The sequence below is a fragment of the Lepisosteus platostomus genome, chromosome 2 (genome assembly GCF_059453375.1).
Source record: "Lepisosteus platostomus isolate fLepPlt1 chromosome 2, fLepPlt1.hap1, whole genome shotgun sequence".
NCBI lineage: Eukaryota > Metazoa > Chordata > Actinopteri > Semionotiformes > Lepisosteidae > Lepisosteus > Lepisosteus platostomus.
In genome coordinates this window covers 30,013,988-30,037,706 of record NC_142612.1, presented here as the reverse complement: position 1 = coordinate 30,037,706, position 23,719 = coordinate 30,013,988, and the positions used below count along the sequence as shown (strand labels likewise).

The following is a 23,719-nucleotide window of genomic DNA, read 5'->3' as shown; positions in this document are numbered from 1 at the left end:
GTATGATACCAAACTTGAATAATTGTTCTAAGTTTTTTTTTATGTTTAACTTTGACTGTTGCTACTTATTTAATTGTAATATTTTATTTCTAATTTAATGGTAATTTATAAAAAGCAAAAAAATCAGAGTATTCCTGAATGATTATGTAGGTTTTCTGTTTCTCACTGTAATAAATAAACCATGGTTCTAAAAATATCAGATCTACTTACTCTTACTTTATAATCTCAATGACATTGTATTGTTTATCGTTGTAGGTTTAAATAGTTTTTAAGTACGGTTGGGAGCCCTCCTCTTCGGTAAGGTTTACGTTGACGCGTTTTCAATAAAAGGTTGTTTGTCCAAACAGAGTTCCCGTAGTCACAGTAATGCACGTTGAGGAAGCATAGAAAGCACATTTCAAGTTCCTGCGGAAAAAAGTAAGGTAATTGTTCATTACTAAAATGCTTAATATAAGTAACGATATATAACTGAATAGGATGTCAAAACTAACTTTGTAAATGTAGACCGTTTTCTGTAGCAAAAGCTTCAACGCAGCCACAGAAAAATTGAGTAGATGATTAAATTGCAGGCCTTTATGGTCAAAGATCACGGTCAAGTTTGTATTGCAAACATGAATAAGGAAATATCTAAAATGTTTTTTTTCCTCTTATGAAGTATATACAATGCATGAACTCTGAACTATATAGTGTCCAGTTTGACTCACTGTAGAATGTGTATTTCAAGCTCATTTGTATAGCGATTGTGCTTCCCGAAACTCCTGTTCTCACTACCTCTTGAAAAAAGTGATTATTCTGTATGCCAATGTGGCTCCAGAATTTCACCGCAACCGTTTACCGGAGTTAACAGGAATCGTTTTCAAAGTAATTCCTTACTTTAAGAACACAAAGTACAGGAATTCCTGAAAGAACGTGCTGTTCACATATAGTTGTCAATATAATATATAATATGGGATTGCCATTAGAACAGACAAATTACTGGGAGCTGTGATTTTCAGATGTTATAAATGATCACACAGTATATGTTATGTAACCGTGAAGAATGGAGTTATAACAGTCGTCTGTTGCTTTTCAATGTGCCTTTTGAATCTTTTCCGTAATGAAAGAATTCTTAATTGCTCTTCAGCCTTAAAGTTCAGCCATCTTTCTTAAACTTTGGCTTCCATAGTAATATTTCTTTTTAAGTAGTAATAACGATAATTTATAATTCCTCTGCACTAGCAAAATTGATCAGTACACTGGACAGTAGATCAGGTAGAGATGTGTGGAATTGCTTCACCAGCTAAATTAAGGGGGGGGCTATTAGGTAGGATTACACAATCCCAGAGTGAAATGTAGCCTGGGCAGTGGGGTTAACATCCTCTAACCATTTAAAAAGTGCTATAGGATCTTGAAAGACCAAGTATTCCAGACCTCGGTTTAATTCCTCATCTGAAGGATGACACCTCCTGCTGTATAGCGCATCAGATTATTGTACTGGAGCACTGGTTTAGAAATTCTGTTTCAGGGGGATAAAGCACCATCTACAAGTCCACCAGCACCACATTTTTGGAGGTCTCCATTCAAGTACTGATCAGGCCCAGCCCTGCTTCTTAGATCTGATAAAATCAGGATACAGGGTCATAACACCGTTTCCTAGGCCACATCGAAAAAAGATGAGTATATTAAGTAGTGGTGCATTGTAGCATTAAACTGATATTTTCTTGTGTAATTTTCTTGATGTATTCTGAACATCAAAAAACTTGACATTTGCTGCTTTGTGACTATTGAAAAACACAAAATCTTCTAATTAGTGATAGAGTTGATTGGTCAAAGGGGTTGAGGCAGTTTGACATATTGAATGCCACATTTGGTAGAAATCAAGCAAAGAACCAATACACCCCACTTAACCAGAGAACAGCCCCTTTGTGCTATCAGTGTGTTGGAGGCTGATGTGTTACTCTCTATCTGTGGTGATCTGGCCATAATCTGGGAGACATGAGCTATAATTCAAGTTGCACAGTGGTAAGATTTACTGCCTTGTAGTGCTGGGGCCCTGGGTTCAGTTCTTGACCAGGGGTACTACCTGGATGGAATTTGTATGTTCTCCCTGTGTTTTTCTGGGGGGTTCCCTCTGGTTGACCTAGTTTCCCTCCACAGTCTAAAGACATATTGGTAGGTTAATTGACTTTTGGGAAAATTGCCCTGTGGTGATCCTGCCCAGAGTGTACCAAGCCTTGTACCCCCTGCTTGCCAGTGTAGGCTCAAGCTCTCCTGCAACCCTTAATTGGAAGAAGCAATTAGAAAAGGGATGGATGGAGTTATGATGCCTTACCAAGGTCAACAGAGATGTCCAAGAATAATCCTCAATCAAGGAATCTCTATTTACTATAGAACTTAATTTGTAATGATTGAGGGCATCCTAATCGCACAGTGCTAGTTTCACATGACAGTATTGAAGCAGGACAAGACATCCTCCTGCTCCTGATGTAGATGTAATGATTTCTTTGAAGATGAAAATTTAACAGTTACACAGTAGACACTTTACTTGCCAGACTTGAGCACTGGAGATTTGCTGAATGGACTCGCGTGATGTGAAAGAAAAATGCTTGATCAGGCTGTAAGAGAGGAACAGATCAGAATCCCAAAAGACAACAGCTGCAGCCCGATGAAAGCATGCATCGCAGAGGTACCGGCAGTTTCAGCAGCAGTACAGGTGGCAGATCTGAAACAATCTCTCAGATGGACCAGTCTGATGTGTCGATCCTGCTTTGGTGTGGTCACTCGAGGGCGACCAGATCTTGGACGGTCATCTGTCCTGCTGGTCTGCTGAAACCTTCTCTGCAGTCAGGACAGAGTGGAGCGGCTTACTCCATAGTGTCTGGCAACGCTGGCACATGACATGCCTGCCTGCAGCTGCCAATGGCCCTCTCCCTTGCTTCCGGTGACATCCGAGGCATTGTGGAATGCACAGAAACTGACTAAGTGTAGCGTTTTTCTTACATCTGGACCTCGTTGGGTAAAAGTGCACCCCACAAGCTTTCGCGTGATTGGCAAGTTGCAATGCCTCACTGCAGAAGCTGTATTACTTATCAGAGGGCTTAAAACAAATGGACAACTTTTTGTGAAAGCACATAAGCTATAGCTATAGTATTCTCATTAAAAAAATGTTGCTTTTCTTTTTTCCATCAGTATATTTATAATTCATTTAGGAGGATCTGTAGAATTTTGTTTTCACTTTGACATTATAGAGTGTTTTGTGCTTGCTGATCAATGGCAAAAACCCCATATAAATACATTGAGATTCTATGCTGCAATGGTAAAATATGAAAAAGTCCAAGGCGAGTGAATACTTTTGATAGCCACAGTACTTTATATGATAATATTTTAATTCAAGGTTTTAGTCAAGCAGATGGCTAAAATAATTGGAGTTCCCTGAGCAAGATGTACTAAAAAGCCTTCTCAGTCACCATCTTGGATACCTCATTTGCAAGATAAGCTAGTGAATATTGCCAGGCAGATGGAATACTGGACATGTGGAAGGTACGCACCAGCACTCGCTGTCCTTTCATGTGTTTTTACAGCTGCTTCAGCTCTAATATTATTAATTTGTGTTCTGATGCAATTAGGCGCACTGTTATTGTTGGCATCTCTTTGAATTTCTTTTTTTCCAATTAGCTTTTGTAGTTGACCTTTCAGGTTAATTAGAAAAAGAAAGACACATTAAGCTATTAACTTATTGAAGTCATTAACTTATTTAAATTTATTTTTCTGTCTTGACAAATAGATATTGTTACACCGTAAGTCTGTGAAAGTTTTGTCTGTATTGGCAAATGACAAAAGCAGGCACCATGTTGGAGACATGCCTCAGGAGTGGATATCTTAGATAGCAGACCCTTGTTAGTGGCTAGTATAACATTGTTTGTTTTTACAAATGAATATTTCACAGTTTCTGAGTGAAGGGTTGTTGAGTGCGGATCATGGCCTTTCATTTCAAAGGGCCCTTCATTCCAGAGGAGCCTCTGTAGTTAATGTAAGAAAGGTGTTTGGCCAGAAAGTTTTCTGAAGTGTTCACCAAGGAGAGGAAGGGTCACTCCAAGCAGGAAGCCCTTGTCTGTGGTAGAAAAGAAAACAGCAAGCAACAGAATGAAGGCATCAAAGAGCTGCAGGATACAGTCCCTGGAGTCATCTCTTGTACACTGGCTCTTCTTGAAAGTTACCACTGAGTGAGGAGTGACCCTGGGACAAACTTCAGTCAACCAGTCTGCTCTCAGGTTTAAAGTTCAGTGCGTTTTTATTTTTTCACCTGCTTCCTACAGCTATCAGGAAACTTTTGAAGAATTGGCCTGTAACTGTATCTGTCAGAAAGGTCCAGAATTGTTTACACTTACAGTACAATACATTCTTGAGCAAAGCAAGGAAATTGCCAGCATTTTTTCTATCGCCGATTGTTAAGAAGCAGTTTAATGCAGTTCGTACAAATAAGTCTAAGCCTGTGCATGACAGATTTCTTCTAGTGATATTCTGAAGTTAAAACTGTAAGCATAAAGTGACTTGGAATGAATTGTAGATAGCAACATTTTTTGGCTGGAATGACACGGAGTTTATCCAAACAACAAGACTACTGTAAGTTACCTGGAAACTTGCAGTTGCATGGCTATTGGCAGCCTCATTGAATTAATAGTTTTCAGCAATTTAAATAGACTAATCCGTATTTTTAATTATAATGTAGAAACCTAATGTGTATTTTTGCGACAGCAAGGTAACAACCCACTAAAGCTTTATTTCCAATTAGGCCCAATAGTAGTTGTTAGTGTTGCATCTTACAGCACTAGTGGAGCATAATGTGAAACAGTAATTGTATACGTCTTCCGTAATTAAACCTTGAATTAATTCTTTACATTGTTTTTTTTTACTGTTTATTATTTAATGGCTGCTTATGTCCTGTGCCTTTTGTGTAGTTAGCTTTACTTTAGTTTAGGTGGTAATGGTTTCTAAATCAGGAAGAGCTTAATGTACATAAAAATGCATAATTTTGAATTTGTAGTCAGGTCAGAGGAACATTTTAAAGACTGCATTCTTTAAAACCATGTGTTGGATGTGTTTCTTTGATAATGAAACTATTTCATTTAGTGAACAGAAATACTGCAGTAGAGTATACACACATAAAACTTTATGGCAGTTTTTATCTACAATATTGGAATAACAGAATTCATAACAAATCTTTTATTATGAAAGAATTGCACAGGGATTTTTCTTTTGTAAATTGGAAACATTACATTTTATGTACGAATAATGTGCATTTTACATACTTGGAGCGAAGTGCTACGGTATGCACACTGCACACTGTCACCACTAGGTGGCTAAATAAGACAGTATGTGGGATTTTCTGGGACTACTTTTTCAAAGTAGAAACTACTTTGAACTAGTCTGTTGTAGTTTATGAACCAGAAGTAAGACATACTGTATGTACTGGGACTCCAAAGAAGCTTTAACTAGAACAAAGCTATCAGTAAGAATATTTGTTTATCAGTAAAAATGTTTGTGTTACTGCAGGTGCACTGACATTTTATTGAACAAACACCATAAATGAATTCATTATGGTGATTAACATTTGTCATCAAAAGGGGGGTCTGCTGTGAATGCCACAGGCTAAAAGCATTGAAGTTACAAATTTGGAGCAGCTATATGAGTATATCTGTAATGCAGGTTGCGTATGAGATCTTTGTGGGGATTGTGTTCCATTCTTTTCACAGAGAATGTCCCTGTTCACTGGTATCTGAGCCCTAGATGATGCACTTTGTCCCCATCAATAATCAATTTAGGCTCAGGCCTGGTGGGTAGGGCTTTTCATCCTACAGGAAAACCACTGTTACACAAGCCGGTTGAGGATAGGTGCTGTCCTGTGTCAGGATTAACCCCTCAAGGGTAATGAGCGACCTCCCAGGACTTGATTAACATATGGCCGTGCAGTCAGGTGGACATCACTCCACACAGGTGGAGTCCTGTAGAGATTACATACTTCTGCCCAGGTGGCTGGTCTTGGACCTCCTCATCTGTTGGTCTGTTTTGCACAACAATTAGCTGTCAGTCAGCTCGTCAGGGCCAAGCTCACTGACATCAGTGAGGGTGATCTTCAGACAACCTTGATTTCTTTAAGGAGGGCTTGGCTCCTCTGCTTTCAGATCCACCTGACGTGGTTTAGTATGGCCTCAAAAGACCAGTAGTACAAAGGTGGTGTTCTCATGGTAAGCAGGAGATATTGTTATACCACATGCATATACTGTACTGTGTTGCCAGCAGACCCTGCAACTCACAACTGGCAACCCACTGAAGCTCAGCAGGTGTGAACCTGGTCAGTACCTGGATGGAGACCTCCTGGGAAAAACTAAGGTTGTTGCTGGAAGAGGTGTTAGTGAGGCCAGCAGGGGGTGTTCTATGTGGCTCCTAATGCCCCAGTATAGTGACGGGGACACTACACTGTAGTAGTGTGGTGAGCGTTCTGGCGCAGTATGGCCGCTGCCGCATCATCCAGGTGGATGCTGCACAGTGGTAGAAGGGAGTCCCCATTAACTGTAAAGCGCTTTGAGTGTCCAGAAAAGCGCTATATAAGTGTAAGGAATTATTATTATTGTTCCTTATTAGTTTTTATTATGCTTAATGTTCAGCACGATAAATCACCTCATCACTTAGTCATCTCTCATTAATAAATGCTTATGAAACTGCCCAAGTTAACTAAGTGTATGACTCACAAAATGACACCATAATCATTTTATTTTCCAAAATCTGATTATTTTTTAAAACATACATGCATACATAGTTGTTCCTTTTCAAGAGCAGTATATATTGTATATAACCGATATAGTGAACAATATATCGGTTATATACATTTTATTGTGCAAAAAAAGTTTAAAGAATAATACAATCCAATTTTTAATTGCATGAGACAGAGTATTACCCGAGCCATCAAAGTTCCACATTCTTTCACCTAATGGTAAGACTTTCGAGTCTTTTGCTTGAGGTGGTTATAATCTCCGCGAGTAGGATGTGTTTATTTTAGTCTCAGATCGTTTTTTGAAATGTTTCAGGCTTTTTCTTTCCAGACTTAGCTTAGCTTTACCTCCACTGAAAATGATCACGTAGTCAGGGTAAAGAGTATAGACTTGTTCTCCAGATGTTTGGTTGTAAAAGAACTGTGGAACCCGATTTAAATAGACTGCCACATTATCTTCTGAATAGCATGGTAGCATGAATGATATTGCACCGATTTAGAAATATAAAATATAAACGCAGAGTTTTGTGATGCTTCACTTGGACTGTTCATTACTTCAGATCTTTGTACGGTAAGGTTACAGGTGAGAGACGACTATTTGTCCTAACATGTTCATCTGGTTTTTAGCAGCTAAGTAAAGATTTCTTGCATGACTTGGCAGTTAGCCTCATACACCCATATCTCTTTGTACAGTATATTTTGTATCCTGTTAGTTTCAATGGATTGTTTGTGTTGGTTTTAAAGAAAACATGTACAGTAGTTAAAAAAGCCTTCTCAGTTCTTCCCAAAGTCCTTTTTCTTCCAGACTAAACATATTTAGTTGTTATTTTTTTTAGTGCTACAAAAAGTTGCAGCGAGCACACTGAACAATAAACAATATTCTAGTACATTACACATCTGTATTATTACCTTCCTTTACTTTGATTCATTTGTGTACACTGTATATGCTATCTTTAATCCGTTTTCTCCAAAAACTGGATATATTTTCTAAACAGTCTAATGATGCAACATAGTAGTTTATTATTGTCTACTTTGTATATTAGTAATCAGTTACTCTTGTGTCATATGGATCACATCAAAATCAAACTTCAACAGGTCCAGTAACTGTAAGACTATATGCCACTTGATGGCAGGCGTCTGTTTTTAGCAGACATTTACTCTTTAAACTGGCATTTGAGTACAATAGGGTTTGAAATTTGTTATTAACAAGCAGGTTAAAGTTTCATTTGAAAACAGGGCCCATGTAGTGTATGAAAACAGGAATCACAATTGGTAATTCCTTCCTGAAGACAATAGTCTTTTTAATTTTTTCCCCTTTCATCATACACGGAAGTCAGTTTTTTCTTGCAGGATTATTGCAGTTTTTTTAAATTTTGACAGGAAGTGAAACAGCAGATGGATTTGATGACAATTGTAATTAATCTATTTTTGCTCATTTTATGTTGGTTTTTTTTTTACCCCAAATGGGCAGGAGCGTGTTCTATATACTGGCTTGGTTTTCAAAAGCATTCAATCATCATGTCAGGTTTGACAGGCAGCTCTAAGTATTCTGTGTAGTCTACAACACAGAGTAGAACGCTAGTTTCTGTTTTATGTGTCATATATTTACTTATGAGAGCCTTTTTTGACCCACACTGTGTTCAACAGACATTAAATGAAAAACAGACCAATCAGAACACATGACAGTTGCCCAGATGCCAAAAGGCTGAAGTAGCATCTGCAAGTCCAGTTCTTTTTGTCAGATAGTGTTGCCAAATGAAAGACATGGCAGCCCTCCTACACGGCCCCATGTTGTGAAGATAGCATTTCACCATTGAAATGGATAAGGATGCACCTCCTTCAGTCCTGACATGGATCAGCCTCTACTGACTCCCAGCTGGGCATCTTTTCCCTGGGGCCCAGTCTATCTGGACAGACTGTGATTTTATCAAATGTGAACTGCACATAAAAAAAGTGAATAGGGTGGCTTGCTCAATGGAAAACATGTGTGTTCAACATGTTGAATGATCCAGTGTAACTGACTGGTATGGCAACCTTAGAATGTTATTGATACTACAGAGATACAAGTGTTTAACAACATTGTTATTCACCGACCCCTAAAAAAGAAGTTGTATTGTCTGTGTTAGCTTTGAAGAGTAGAATGAAAAGGACTACACTTAGATTTTCTGTTTAATTAAACATTTTACTACTGTCCATGTTGTTTAGTAGTTGTTCTCAATTTAAAAAAATGGTCAGGTATTGTATTGAAGACCATTCTGGGCAGTGAATTCCTCATACTCGTATCTAATCCACAACCTTCCATCTTTGAAACAGCTGTAGCAGAACCAATGTGTCTACAGTCATTCAGAAATTATCCTTCATTCTTCTATACTTTCCACACTCACAGGCTGCATGGGCTGCATGGCTTGTTCCAGAACTGCTTCAACACTTGGTTTTATAACACTTCCATCAGTTCTCATCAATGTCTAGGAACTGGTAGTTTTTCTAGTCTCAGTCTAAGACACTTCTTTAAACCCAGGTGTGTATCTGGTTGCTCTTCTGTGGACTAGTTCAGAGGGCAGCAATATCTTTTTTTAGGAACTGGTAAAGGTTCAATCCATTATAAAATGTAAAAAAAAGAATGTTTTGGTTGTGGAGTCTTCTTCATGTGGAATAAAAAAGTGCGTGTGGAGCATTAAACTGGGGACACACAACAAAGTCACTCCACTGCATTTTAGCACAGTTGTTATAATGTCCCATTTCCTAAAATCCTCATTGGCAATCCCTACACCCCCTCAAGAGTGAATTAAAATCCAAGCAGCTAAACAAAAACTATATCCTCTTGTCTTTCAGATTTATTCGGCAATTGATCCCATTTGCTAGTGTCACTACTTGACATCTGAAAAATAAAGGGTATTTGGCAGCGAGTTAGGATTCCTCCAATCTGTTTGATGCACAGAAATGTGAGGGGGTACTGAACCACTTTTTTGACCATATTAACTTTGACAGGCAGCTACTTGGTTGTGAACAATTTTATTCACAATTCATTGCACTGCAGAGTAGTGAACACAAGAGCTGTAATCCCCTAATGTGAATTAATTGCACGTTTCAGTCGCTAACTTTGGCCTTGTTCGTCAGTTCGTCTGTCTGCTGGTTTTTATTTTGACCACTTTTTTTTTAATTTAGGAAAGAATTCTAGGCCACATATTTTTTCTGAAAACAGAATGGCAAGAGTAAGAACAGCAGTTCTCATTTCCATCCTTCTGGTAAGGCTAATGAGTATTTGTTTGCACAGTGGTATATATGATGTAGGAAGCAAGCTACATGTGAAGGTTGAGTAGCTTTATAGATCTCAGTAGGCACTAATGTTAAGCTCTTTTACATCCAACGATAAAAACAGGAATAAATTAAGAGAGGCCCAAAAATAAATTGTGCTAAACAAAAATATTTTTACTACTAAATGTTTGTGTTCTGCCTAGATTGATGAAAAAGTGAAGCTAACAGGCAGAGAAAAGACAGTCCATTCTTTAATTTAATGTTATTTTCATAACGATCAATAATGTGGATGCATGCACTAAAAAAACAACCCTTTTTGTTTTCCACAGCTTCCCTTGATGGCCAGAGTACAAATGACTCAGATCTTCGTGTATGGGACTCTTAAAAAAGGCCAGCCAAACTACTTTGAGATGGTGGACAAAAACAATGGCAAAGCAGAATACTGTGGCAAAGCGCAAACGGTGGAGAAGTACCCCTTAGTGATTGCAGGCAAATACAACATCCCATTCCTCCTCAACGTGCCAGGCAGCGGGCGGCAGGTTAGAGGCGAGATCTACTACGTGGATAAGCAGATGCTGCAGTTCTTGGACAAATTTGAGGACTGTCCTCGCATGTACCAGCGCACTCCTATGAAGCTCCGGGTAGAGGAGTGGAAAGTTGGAAGTAATCTGTCGGAAGTAACGCCAACTGTTGGGAGATTCATCGAAGCCTTTGCCTACAGCACCACTACTTACCAGCCTGAGTGGCTAAACCTCACTTTCTTTGACAGTTATGATGCCTATGGTGATCATGGGCTGATTTACACTGAACGTAAAAAGAGATGAAGGGTATTGCAGTCCCAATTTCTCAGATCAGTTATTAAATCTAGGTAACAAAATAAATTCATTGATTATATAAAAATTACAATTAATTAAGCACAAAATCGTGAACTCTGTGAAAGTACAGTAAATCGCCATGTTGTCGCAAACTCGCATTCGGGTTCTGACAAATTGCGATGTGACTCGGCCCTTCCTCCTCGCTAGTCTCCATAATGACTAATGTAATGTGGTGAACAAATAAAAGCAGGTTGTGAAGCAGACATTTCAACTCAGAAATTTCCCAACGTGATCCGCATGCAGAGTTAAAAAGTGGTAGTTTTCGACAAAACCGTGTTGAAATTGGAAGAAATATTTCTATTATAAGAGATGTATTCCCAATTCTGCTCGTTTACAATGTCGTAGGGCCACTCACGTCACTGGAGGTTTTGGTGCCGTGTTCTGAATCGCAGAACATGATACTGCGAATACCTGGAAATTGTGATGTAAATTGAAGGTTTACAAGTTACTCTGTACATATTACGTTTATTGTGGTTTGAAATGCACTCATCAGTGCTGATTTTTTCTAACCCCAAAATATGAAAATAGCAGTGCAGTTCCCCTTTAAACCACCTTAAGGCATGGAGCAGGTTTATTTTAAATACCAGGACACTATTTTCACTGCAGGTTTAACTTGAAAATTATTGGCTATAAAAAGAAGGACTAAGGAGTGTCTAAGTTTCCTGAAAAAAAGTAGAATGGATTAGAATCCTATGAAATGAGAATTCTAATATATTAATTATATATTATACAGTATATGTATTAATTAATATATATATATTTTCCTTATAATCTATATCTTGATATAAAGGGACAATACTGCACAAATCTTTGTACCAGTGATTCTTTATTTGGATGGAAACAAGTGTCATTCAAATGGAGTCACTCGGCACCTGTGATTACTGTAGTTTGGGACAATCAGAAAACTGTTGTCAATGGGAGGAGGTAGTTAGAATGAAAGATTGCTGCTTGTATTATTCTATCAAATCACTTACAAAGCATTTTAAAAAACAACATTGTAAGGCTTTAAAAAAAATCTTCTGAAAGAACAATAAAAGACTTAGCTTTGATCTTAAATGGCACTTGAATCTATTGATTTCATCCAGTGGGAAATTAGTGTAGAGATTTAGATTTTGTAACAGTACTGTACATATTCTAACAGTAAAGTTCAGAGGAAGAGGAATAATAATTCACAATCAGCATTTTTTTCAGTAATAAATTACTGTCTGTATAAAAAATTGCCAGAAGGGAATGTTTGAACTATGGTGTTGATAGCTTGCTGATATTTCTTCTTTCCAAACCTGAAAGGCTTTGTCCCAGACGATTGAAAAACCCTAAAGAAGGGATGTCTTTACTCCAACTCTACAAGGAGATCGCCTTCACCAACAGTTTCCCCAGGCTTGCAGTGGACACTCTTAACCTGTGATACCAGGGATAAAGCAAAATATGAAAAAATCATTTTAGAATATTGCTGCAATATGCAGTTCTGAATACATTAACAGCCTTTTAAAATTTAAAATGGCCTAAATCTTTTTCCATATCTATTTATCAGGAATGATTGCACAGAGAACGTGACCTAAAAGTCTTTTTAGTTATATACAGTTTTCAGTTTTCTTCTGAGGAAAAAATGAAAATTCTATATATTATTAATCCAATACATTTAGATTAAATACGCAATTTATAGGCAGTATTGAAATATCTACTTATATTTACCTTGGCTGTTTTGGCAGCAGTCATGCTATTCTGCATTTTCATTGCTTCAATCACGCAGATTTCTTGTCCTTCTGCCACCTATGAACAAGCAATCAAATGGATAGAAATTATTAATGACATTTATGACAATATTTCTCTGTAATTGTAAACTTGAACATTCTATTAAGAAATTAATTGTACCTATGGGAGATGACCATATGCACTTGTGGGTTTAACAGGGTTTTATGAACTACAGCAAGTGTACTCTTCCAGTCTTAAAAGGCATTGTGACTGGACTGCAAGATTGGTTTTAAGTGCCAACAACAGATCCATGCAATGGCACACCTTGTACGTCATATGAAGACCTAATTTCTCTGGGTGGTGGAGGGGACACAATTCTTGGTCATCACCGAAAAATTTAGCCACATTAATTTTCATATATCCCCAAGGAGGTCAGATTTATTTTCAACCTAGTCGTAAAATTTGAAAACCAACTCCTGAAAGTTGTTAAACAGATGCAATTACATTTACCAGTGCATTGTTACAGTATATCATCCAACCCACTTTATTTTTCAGTTTTATTTTCATAAAACTAAACAAACCCCACTGTCTGGATTCACCACCACAGTCTGAATTTTTGTCTTCTGGTGGATTCTTTACCGGATCCTATCTGGCCAATAGATGTAGGAGTCTTCTGGAAAACACTTAATGATTCTGACAGGATGTCTTCGGTGTAAGTCTTATAAAACGGTCACAAGCCCTTTAAGTCTCTTTGGTAAAACTAATCGGCTGTGATGTGCTGCTCCACTCTGAATCTAATTGATGTAAATTTTGCAGATTTAAAATCAGTATCTTTCATCCAGCTTGCTGCATCCTCTCCTTTGACATGGGGTCAGGGTTCACATTCGCATCTGATTATCAAACTGGCACTCATTAGGCAGCAGCTTGCCTGACACCAGAATGAGTTAGCTTGAAGGAAGCCCGTTTAATCCATACATTTTGGCATTATAAGAAGGCTTGCCTGTCACACAGTATTTTGCCACAATTTCTAGACTTTCAGATATCTCCAGCCCATGATTAATTGTTTCTGATGGGAAATAAAAATCCAGAGAGGCCAGCTGCTTGCCCTGGTATACTGAATTACTATAATGGATATTGGCTGCCAATTTTTTTTCCCCGTTTTACTGGCAAGTGTTTGAAATACAATTAAATCAAGTTATAAATGATATGGAAATCTCTCAAGCTCCATTTTCTCTGAGACTGAGTCCGTTCCCCTGAGAATTTTTTTTCCTAACTTTTTGAAGGATGCATGAGACACAAGACTAATACATTCAGAATTCCCCTTTGCATATCATTAAAAGATTTATTTTTTCCACCTCACGAAGGGATTGTTTTGTTACTGCTGAGACAAAATCTACAAGAATCAGTAGGAGGAATCAAAAGTACACTGCTGCAACACAAATTAACTGAGCAAATATGTATCAAATCGAAGATCCCATGCAACAGCTGACTTCGTACGAGATCGGCTTTACACTGTCCTATTGTTAAATAACGAAATTTACTTTTGCCTTCTGAGAGACAGAAAATAATTTTCAGCAGGGACCCTTAGAGCTGTTTTGCAAAACAAAATGAAGCCACTAAAATCTTATTGAAAGTAACGTGCATTGAAACGGAAATTTATTAACTGGCGCCAGTCAACGTGTGCATTATTCATTTCTGGTGAGCATGAAAAATTATTTAAAGAGGTCTGAAATTGCAGATGCAAAGCCTGACTGCACAGTGCCCAACTTCTCAATTTCATCCTTTAGAGAGGCGAATACAGGGTGATACAGTTACTGGACAAGGTTTACAGTAACAGCTGTGGTCTTCCCAGATGGGGGTGGCTACTTCATTGGGTTGTGGTCTGCTTGGAACAGATGGAAAAATACATCAGAGCTCCCCGAGCTTGTACTGCTACAGATATAAAACAAAAAGCCAAAATCGTAAGCAGCTCTAGTGTTTATTTTCAAGGGGGTTTTGGTGCTGGCTATATTTGTGGTTATTAGGATCTCTGCCTAGAAATGGCTGCTTCGAAAGAAACAACCTCAGTCTTTTTTTTTCTCTCCTTTGTTTCTCTCAGTTTTCCCCCCATCCTTCCCTCAGCACCCACTCCACAACTGTGAAGGCTTTATAGGAAACAGTGCCAGTGGCATATGGCTTTCCACAGTGCTAAACATTCATACAAAAGACAGGTTCATCAGTCATTAGAGTAGCCGGATGAAAAAAAAAATCAGGGCCTGATGGATGGTATTTAGAGCTTACCTGCTGCTAGTACATTACCAAAGAAACACGGGTTCTGAAGCCCACATGACATTAGAAACTGCAGACCGTGAAATACAGCCCTTGCGAGCACACATCATGTACGCCAGGTTATACCAAATAATAAATAAGCTATTTAAACCCTCTTCAAGGAACCCTGGGTCAGGCCTGCACAGGCCAATTAATGCACAGCATCTGCTGTATAGAGGCAACACATGAAGAACTTCCGAATGATTTAGGCAATTAAAGGCAAACCGTTTCCTGCTTCTTCAAATGTCTCATTGCTAGAGTAAGCACCAAATCGGTCTGTAGATTAGAACAAATTAAGTCATTCTTTGGGGATCCTTATTTCTATGGCAAACTCTTTTCTTTGTTCTTTCTTTGGCCCATGGTATGTTTTTTCTGCCAAATTTAACAGAAGGCTCTGAGGGTTACAGGGGTCCACCCCAGTATCTCGTTCTGTCGTAGTGGAACTACCCAAGAAAAAGGATCACTCTGAACCCTGCTGACTGCTACGCAGAGTGAAAATCCTTTAATTAGGCTATTTTGCACCCTGCCTCTCTTCCATCACGTTTGGTAGGAAAATAAAACAAAAGCTCTTACATACTCTTACATACATACTTTCCATATTTGTTCCCTTTAAAATTGTGCAAAATCAGCCTCAATTATTTTCGGTCAATGTAACCAAAGCATTTCCGAGCAGTACAGTTGGCCTGTTGTTGCTTTTCATCCTCATTTGTGTTACTATGTCAAAATGCTTAAGGAAATGAAGATCAGACAAGAAATTCAGCTAGAATAGTAATACAGAATGCAGTATTAAAACATGCTGGCTCTGAGTGTCATTGGTATTCAGCAGACTGATAATAACTGATTGAAGAAAGGCATACTTTCTTTTAAACTACAAAACAAAAACCATGTTTGTCTCAAATACAACCAGCAAGCAAAATTCAGAGCGTAAGATTATTCCAGAGCTATTCTGGCCTTAAATGTAAAAATAATTGACTAACAAAATGACTTCTGACAACTTTATTCAGCGAGGACTAGTGAATGAACAAATTTTGGTAAAACCTGAGTTTTAATGTTAAAAAGCAAATACACTGAATAAATTCCTGTAATTCTTCATGATGCCTGTAGAGGCAGTGTTGTCCACAAATTCTTCATGGCATAATTGTTACATGGAATTTGTATTGATCAAAAAACACCCAATGCTCCATTGTTCATTAAATTATTTTTTGGGCTATATATTAGTGATCTTTACATCTTGAAAAATAATCTTGATTATTATTTTAATTAAATTTTAATTTAATTTTAATTGTCTGCAAAATGTGTATGAACAAGCAATAATGAAATTATAATGATTGAACATTAATGATTAGAATTTACAGTAATTTGGTACTTTTATTATTTTCATTAAAGAACAGCATGTGCATATCTCTTCTGGTTTTTAAGCATTCTTTATTACAGCTCTTGACCTGTGGGACTGTGCCAGGGTAGGAGACAGGACTGAGAAGGCTTTTTTGTTGACAGCCCCTTACAACAGGCCACTATGGTGCAGAACTGATACTGTATCACAGAACATTTCTCACTCCAGTTCTCAAGCACCCAGAGGTCTCTGTTCTGCACCTACCAGAAGACAGGTGCCAACCAGAGGGGCATGTCCAGTCAGCAAAAAGCATGCAACACTGTCCCATTGATTGCCGTGCTGTGTGTGTGGACTGAGGGGAGTGTTGTCCAGGGCACAGTACCAAGGGTTGTGCCCCTGACAACACACCTAAAGCTGAGACCCTTGCTGGATCAGCTGTGGTAGTGAATCAATGCCCACTACCAGTTTAAATATGAAACCCTCAAAAAACGAAATTGCTTAAAGAACACCTTTAAATCTTTACAAAAAATGCCCCACGTTTGTTTCCCATAAAAAGAGCCTGTCACAAACTAAATAACTGAAGAAGCAAAAAACAGGCTGGCAAATGCATTAAAAAAAGCACATGACACTTAGCAAAGGAATGGTTTTCTTGAAATAGGTAAAGAATCTGGGCACTTCAGGAGCTGCATTTATTAAATCAGATTTCACATTTTAAAAAGATTTCTCTTTAATCAAAATGAGCCATTCTTAATATTTTGATTTTTTTTATTTCGTGCTTTGATTCACAATAGAATCAGAGCACATGGCTGTAAATACCATAGGTATACGGCATGCTTTCATTTTGGGTGTTGGGAGTTTGCAAGGCGAATGCAGTGATTTTATTTACACATAATTCAAATCAATCAAGAAAATCGCAGAAGCCTTAAAGGAAATTTGCTGACAGAAAGCTTCAGAAGCATCACAAATACATCCAAACCTAAAAAAATAAGACATAAAGCTGACTGTCCCTCTGAGAAGGAAACTGGCACTGACCACACTCCAATGTAAACCAGAAATTTCTCCCTTTGGTGCAAACATTCATATTTATAAAATGTAACACTTCATTGCATGAAGAAAACACAAGTGCCTTTTATTCTCCTGGGGAGAATAAAAGGGCGAACACTTTTCTGGGTAGCGTCTCCTACTATTCTTATTTTGAATTTTCTAACTAAAAAGCCTCTTCATGAGTAACAATAGCAGAAAAAGTATGTGTTGAAGAGACGAGAGGGTGGACTACTTATATCCTGAATTGTGATTCCTCTGTAGTTAAAGTTCAATTGGACCTTCCAGTCACTGTTCACCCACAATATAGTCACATTTTCAGGTGATAAAGATGTTCTAAGCCTAATAAAACTGCATTCATGTGAGCAAATATAATCAGTATCTTTAAATTCCTTTGAGTCATCTACATCAGTTAGAGATATCAACCAATAATTCTTTGCATCACATTTGATATATGAATGAGTCCTCTTTTTTTAACTTTAAAATCCAGATAAACTTCCAAGTAACAAAAACACTTAGGATTCTTCTTACTCATTTGTTTCTTCAAATGACCAAAACACAGAGGAAGCTTTTAACCTCATCTATTCCATCCCTGCAGTATGTTAAGAGATAAAGGGGTAAAATATTCTAAAAGGAAACAATCCAGACCGTGGTACAAATCTTCAAACACTAGAAAGGATTTTGCCTTGAAACTAGAACCAACCCAGATTTGTTTTTAAAGTGTAAAATGCTTAAATTAATTTGAGACCATAAAAAAGGGTTTAATTAAAGTCTCTCTAGCTGCGTTTCAATTACTATAGATGGCTAATTATTTCTGATGGAACCATCAATGCTCTCATATTTTAAAGCAAAACGCCTGACTCAAAGTCTCTTTTTCACGTTTCTGTTCTTTTTAGATCTTAAATGAGCACGACAGTGTGGCTTTTCAGATACGCAAGGAATTAAGACAGAATATGGTACAGCCTGAAGGTGTCAGCTTTAGCATTGTAAAATGAACACATCTATTAAAAAACTTCTGATTCTTCAGAATATTCATACCCCTTTTACATCCAACGCTGTTTTCCTAAAACTGAGTGAAAACCTCCTGCAGTAGCCCATTTCTCCAGCCTAGGTGCAGAATGTAAAAAGCAGATACAAATAAATACAACCAAAAATCTGTTTTTTAAGTTATCTTATAAAAAGTTATCAGCATTCAAGAAAGAAAATAGTTCTAAAAGCATAAAAACCTTTAGATACTATACAGTAGGTAAACCACAAGGCATTTTAAAATAAAAAAATGAAAGTGTTTTTAGACAATGGAAATGATATTTAACAACTGAATTTTATTTAACTCAGTCCCAGCTGAACACTAAGAAATCTGAATAAATTAAGTAAATATTTCTAATATACAATTTTATTCCAAATAAAGTCACACGGAACTTCTGATTTTTAAATTCAGTTTTGGCACATTGGAAATTCCTGAAGGGAATGACGACGAGATGCTGGAAATTGATCATTTTGAGAAATCTCCTGCTCTGGTAATCAGAAGTCGAGGTGCTGTTACCTATAGTTAACATACACACTCCTCTTTGTCCACAACATCCCTGAACTGTGACAGTTTGTTTATTGTCACTCACAGTTCATTTAGTAATTTTGCTAGTGCTAACTCACAATTAGGAGTCGCTAGAAAAACCGCAACAGATTTTTTCTTCTATTGAATGCCAGGCATTGTTAGCCAAGCGCTTAACAGTCTCAGATTTGCAACTGTTCCACTCTACAGAGTCCATACATTGTAATTAGATCTGTTAGAGCTACGTTTGGTCCCAGTCCACACGAAGGTAGGCAATGTGTGTATACACACAATCATAACTAGTTTTTGGATTCCATCTTGCAAGCTCTATATTGTTCTATATTCCTGCAAACAACAGGACAAAACAGCCAATCAGAAAAAAAAACTATAAACTGTTGTCCTTTAACATTAAATTAAAAATTAATTTGAACTGAGTTTCAAAATCTGCCCGACTCTGCTTTACTCATGTGACTAACTGAAATCTCCATAAAATTCATTTTAAACAACAGGGGTTCTGCAAGCTCACTAAATACCGTTTACAATAGTTCTCTAAGCAGCCTGTCAATCATCTGCTAAGGAACAGGATTTACAAGAACCAAGAGAGATTTTTCTTTTGCGCCCAATGCAAACTTTAAAGTTTGAAAAGTTCAGTGTCACCCAGCCCTCCTGGAAGATGAAAAATCTTACACAATACTGTTTTTTTGCTTTGGGGGAAAAAAAATCATTGAGATAATCTTATTGTTCTTTGGATTTTACCATAAACATATTATCCTCATTAGGATTGATTACGCTATGTAATGCGTCCCCTGTTTTACAAACCGGTATAGCTAGCCCTTAGGATGGGTGTCAAACGTATTTATTGAAAAACAACACTGACAAAGGAAGCATCATAAGTAATAGACCTACCTCTTTGATACAATATAAATTGTTTCCTGAAGACAAAAGCACAGGATTTCTTTACAATAAAAAATGGAACAGCAGCCGCATGAAGGTCTCATATAATAAATACCGTCTTTGCATATTGTGGAGAAACATAACAATGAGCTTGTAAAACATAACAATGAGTGTGTATTAATGTGGAAGCATAACAACCTTGTGTGAATTTGCAAGAGAATATTAATATTGTCAATTACTGCTAATCTTGTAACAAGGTGGAATAAGCTTTATTTATCCTGCATGAAAATAAGAAATTATTTCCACTTTGCGATTATTCTAATGTTATGGATTTTAGTAGCAATATTAAACATAATCCAGAATGAATTCTGGAGAAACCTGCCTTGCAACCACCATGTGCCACTTGATATATAGGTATTTTATTTTATAGGGCTGAATTAAGAAAAACTCAAATTCGCAATTTATCTTTTTTTTTTAAATCACTTAACAAGAAAAGTGGAAAGAAAGAAAACTCAGGTACTGCGGTAAAAAAACAAGACATTCACAACATGCAAAGTGCTGAGACAACTCTTAATGAGCATCTGAACTCGGGGTAAAAGAGCTGTGATGGACAGGGGAAGACAAGTAATCTTAGGGCAGACCATCGTACCACACATTTAACCCAGATAGTTGATACTATCCTGTCTCCATTTTAATTCATGAGGTTTGGGCTGGAGAGGAAGGATTTAACTTAAACCCCTTTCAACATGGTAAATGTGTTTTTGTAATTAAAGCCACACAATTAACATTGACAAGCCTAGGTCAGGGGAGCACAGATTACGCTGTTCAAATGTTCAGCTCCTCAAAGCACAAGGCAAACAGCTGCAAAGTGAAGAAAAAAAAACTTTTTCTGAACAACTTGGACTTCATCCCAGACAGTTCCTAGTGGATTTTTTGGGGGAGTTTTACAGAACATTTATACTGCATACAAACCACTGTATTTACTTCATAGTTTTTTTTAATGAAAAACCCTCGAAACCATGTCTCTGATGCTCATGAGGAATTTCTTCTCACATTATGAGTGGCGAGATGAAACGTCAATTCTTCAATTTCTTTTCTCAAGTCCCTAAAATCTAAGACCCTGGTACTTATTTGGAAGAAAGAATCCAATTTAAAATTTTGTAAATCACTAGATGGAATATTTTGTATTTAATTTTAAGTTTCTACCAACTTCTTGAAAATATACTATATTACAAGAATATTAACAACACATACAGTATGTTAAATATCAGAGTATCAATTTTAGATAATAATGCCACACTTTTACCTCAGACTCTTAAAAGGAAATGCATATTGTAATGTATATATTTGTATATATATACATTTTATATAGTATTATCTAGCTGTAAAATAATTCTTAATTGTCGTTAATGTTATATATATTTAAATATTTCTTGAAATGACTCGTTATAATCTGGGTTTTACTCTTGTTCCTTCTGGACAAAATGTTATGTGCACCTTTTCCAAACACATGAATGTTTGAACAATTGTTTCATTGTACAATTCGGAACCAAACTCTTAATGCACAGAACATAGAAATGCAGATTTCTTTTATAGAACAGTTTTCATCTTGTTTTATATATGTGTGTGTGCCTGTATGTGTGCAAAAAATAAACCCCAGCCTTTTGTTTCATTGTTTGGTTTTAGTTCTTTACACTTGATAAATTGCTATTCGTCTTTGAACACATGCACAGACTACTGACAATTTCTTTTAACAGCACGTGAAAGGCTATCCTAGTCTTTAAACATTCATTTAAGCAGAAGTTTTAAACAGTGAAAGGCAGATTTCAGGTAAATTTAAGTAAAGTTGACACAGCCTTTTTACAGAGTGCACTGTTCCTTCACAGCAACTCAGCCATGAAATTATAATGGATCTCTTTCAACAGCCAGCGCTATTAGGAACGATAAAGAGCACTATTCAGGCACTAATTTAAAATTTTGTACTTTTACTGCCGTTTGAATAACTTGAAGTGGTTTGGTAGCCACTTATAGAAAAAATATAATATACAATAGCATTTTAAAAAGGTAGATTACCTCTCAGTTTGCAAAAACATTAAAATTAAACAACAATGCTGATGTGTCATATAAATTAGGATATATTAATTCAAGATGATAAACAATGTTGTGACTTTTTAAAAGAGGGAATTTATAAAAACATATAAAAGTATGTTGATTAACATTGTTTTCTTACAGCGCTAAAAAAATACACATTTTCTTGTTGAATAAGTGGGCACAACAGTGCTTGCACAAGTGTTTTAAATATTTCTATTCTTCTTTGTAAAAAATTCTCTTTTGAAGCTCTACTTTTGACGTCTATATGCAATTGAAACACATTAAAAAAAAACTTTTCAGAAAATTCTGCAAATGTAAATTTTAACAAATTGTTTTTAACATTCTGTAAATTATTTGCCATGCTCTTAAAGTATGACTCATACAGTAAATCTCACTTTCAACAGAACAATTATCTAAATTTAGTAATGAGCATTTTTTATCAATACTTATTATAATTATAACACAAATTAAATTGCCAGATAATACACCTTATTAAACAATTTCCATACACCATGGGCACATGTACTGTATAAAACTGAGTGGCATTCAAACTTAAATTATTTTTGTTCCAATACTCATTTGTTCCATTTTAATGCCATTTAGTACCTTAAAAAACTGGATTAATTTAACTGAATAACCTTTTATAGAACAATAATTCAAAACAGAGGATCAAAACTGTTCTAACCACTTATAAATCTAACTTTATAATTACTGTTTTACATTACATGTAGAAATTTATTCAAGAAAGAAAACACGCCATGCAGAGGAAAAGACAAATAATTAAAACATTAGACAACGCATCCCTTTCTTCCGAAGAGTTGTAAAACTCGGAACTCCACCGCTAGTCTGGCTATGGTTTTTTAGCAATAGGAAAGAGGAACTCTTACCGTGTCTCCAGGATTTACAGATACAGCCACCACAGTGCCGGGCATTGGGGACCTCAGGATACTGCTGGTGTCTTCTGGCACTTTTTCAGGCATATGCCTGCTCAGTTCTGCAGCCAGCTTGCTCAACACCCTCACTTTAAACTGACCAAGGGAAAAAAAATAAGGTTTAGTTTTTTTGTGGGTTTTCTTCATTCTGTATTTTTTTAAAAAGTGCATACAAGAACAGTAGTCACTAGATCAGTTTAATTTAACTTTTGACATTGGCTACACTTGAATGGAAGCCAGTCTAAAGTATTCAGTTCTAAATGCAGATTCAAAAAAAAAAATGCCAAAGAGGATTTTTATGAGGACAGAGGAGCCAATAATTATAATCTTGTTTTTTCCAGATTATGAAATAATTAGCTACCCTAAGTACAAAGAACAAAAACTCAGTTTGTCACTCTACTAGTGTATTTTTTGTTCCAAAAAATATTTTAAGGCCAGTGATTTGAGGATTTGTTTGGTGTGAGCCTGTGTGTTTTTTTAACAGGAAAAGTAAGTTGATTAATAAAAGGTGTTTTCATATTTTATAACCATGAAGGTGTGCTGTATTACAAAACCTAAAAAGTTACCTTGCTTTCGCAGAATTAATGTTTCTATATATTTAGCCATTTTTTTCAGTAAAAACTATTTAAGTTATACTGAAGTACTACTAAAAATCCAGTAGATGGCAACACGCCTCTGTTTTAACTTATATTTGGCTAAATTGCAAAAACAAATAGCTCAGAAAAAAGAGCAGGTAAATATTGTGAATTATTTAGAAAAGCCTCAACAGTCCCCAGCTATACAAGATCAAAGCTCCCAAACTGTTAACTGTTTTTCTTGCTCTGAAGCAAGAAATGGGTAAATGGGTAAATGATACAGGACATAAAAATAAGCTGCAAAAGTGTGCTAAAATAAAGCAAAGCTGAGTATCATTAAAACCATCACAGAAGTAAAAGCTGTGAGATTCCACCAAACTAACACAACCTAGAGTACAGAGATAAATGAGCCAAATGGCTTTCTCTC

At 36.6% G+C, this 23,719-nt stretch overlaps 2 protein-coding genes across 10 annotated transcripts in view; one reads left to right on the top strand and one right to left on the bottom strand.

The window, feature by feature from the left end:
* Nucleotides 1–327: 327 nt before the first annotated feature.
* Nucleotides 328–11,934, top strand: LOC148676188 (gamma-glutamylaminecyclotransferase-like). 6 transcript variants are annotated; one of them, XM_088604567.1, is made up of 3 exons: nt 339–417; nt 9,914–9,993; nt 10,333–11,934. In XM_088604567.1, exons 2-3 carry the CDS (start codon nt 9,952–9,954, stop codon nt 10,825–10,827), a joined length of 537 nt encoding a protein of 178 aa, XP_088460693.1. In that variant the 5' UTR covers nt 339–417; nt 9,914–9,951; the 3' UTR covers nt 10,828–11,934. The 6 variants fall into 6 exon arrangements, with proteins under 6 accessions (XP_088460727.1, XP_088460717.1, XP_088460693.1 ...); XM_088604558.1 differs by having other exon boundaries at nt 345–422; XM_088604575.1 differs by lacking the exon at nt 339–417 and adding an exon at nt 3,384–3,519.
* pcca (propionyl-CoA carboxylase subunit alpha) overlaps nt 11,686–23,719 on the bottom strand; it is a 189,861-nt gene continuing 177,827 nt past the window's right edge. For all 4 annotated transcript variants that reach the window (XM_088604503.1, XM_088604512.1, XM_088604486.1 and 1 more), the window contains 3 exons: nt 22,673–22,813; nt 12,571–12,648; nt 11,686–12,277 (listed from right to left, as the gene is read on the bottom strand). In XM_088604503.1, coding sequence (XP_088460629.1) covers nt 12,209–12,277; nt 12,571–12,648; nt 22,673–22,813 — 288 coding nt within the window. In that variant the 3' untranslated portion in view covers nt 11,686–12,208. The remainder of the gene's footprint in view (nt 12,278–12,570; nt 12,649–22,672; nt 22,814–23,719) is intronic.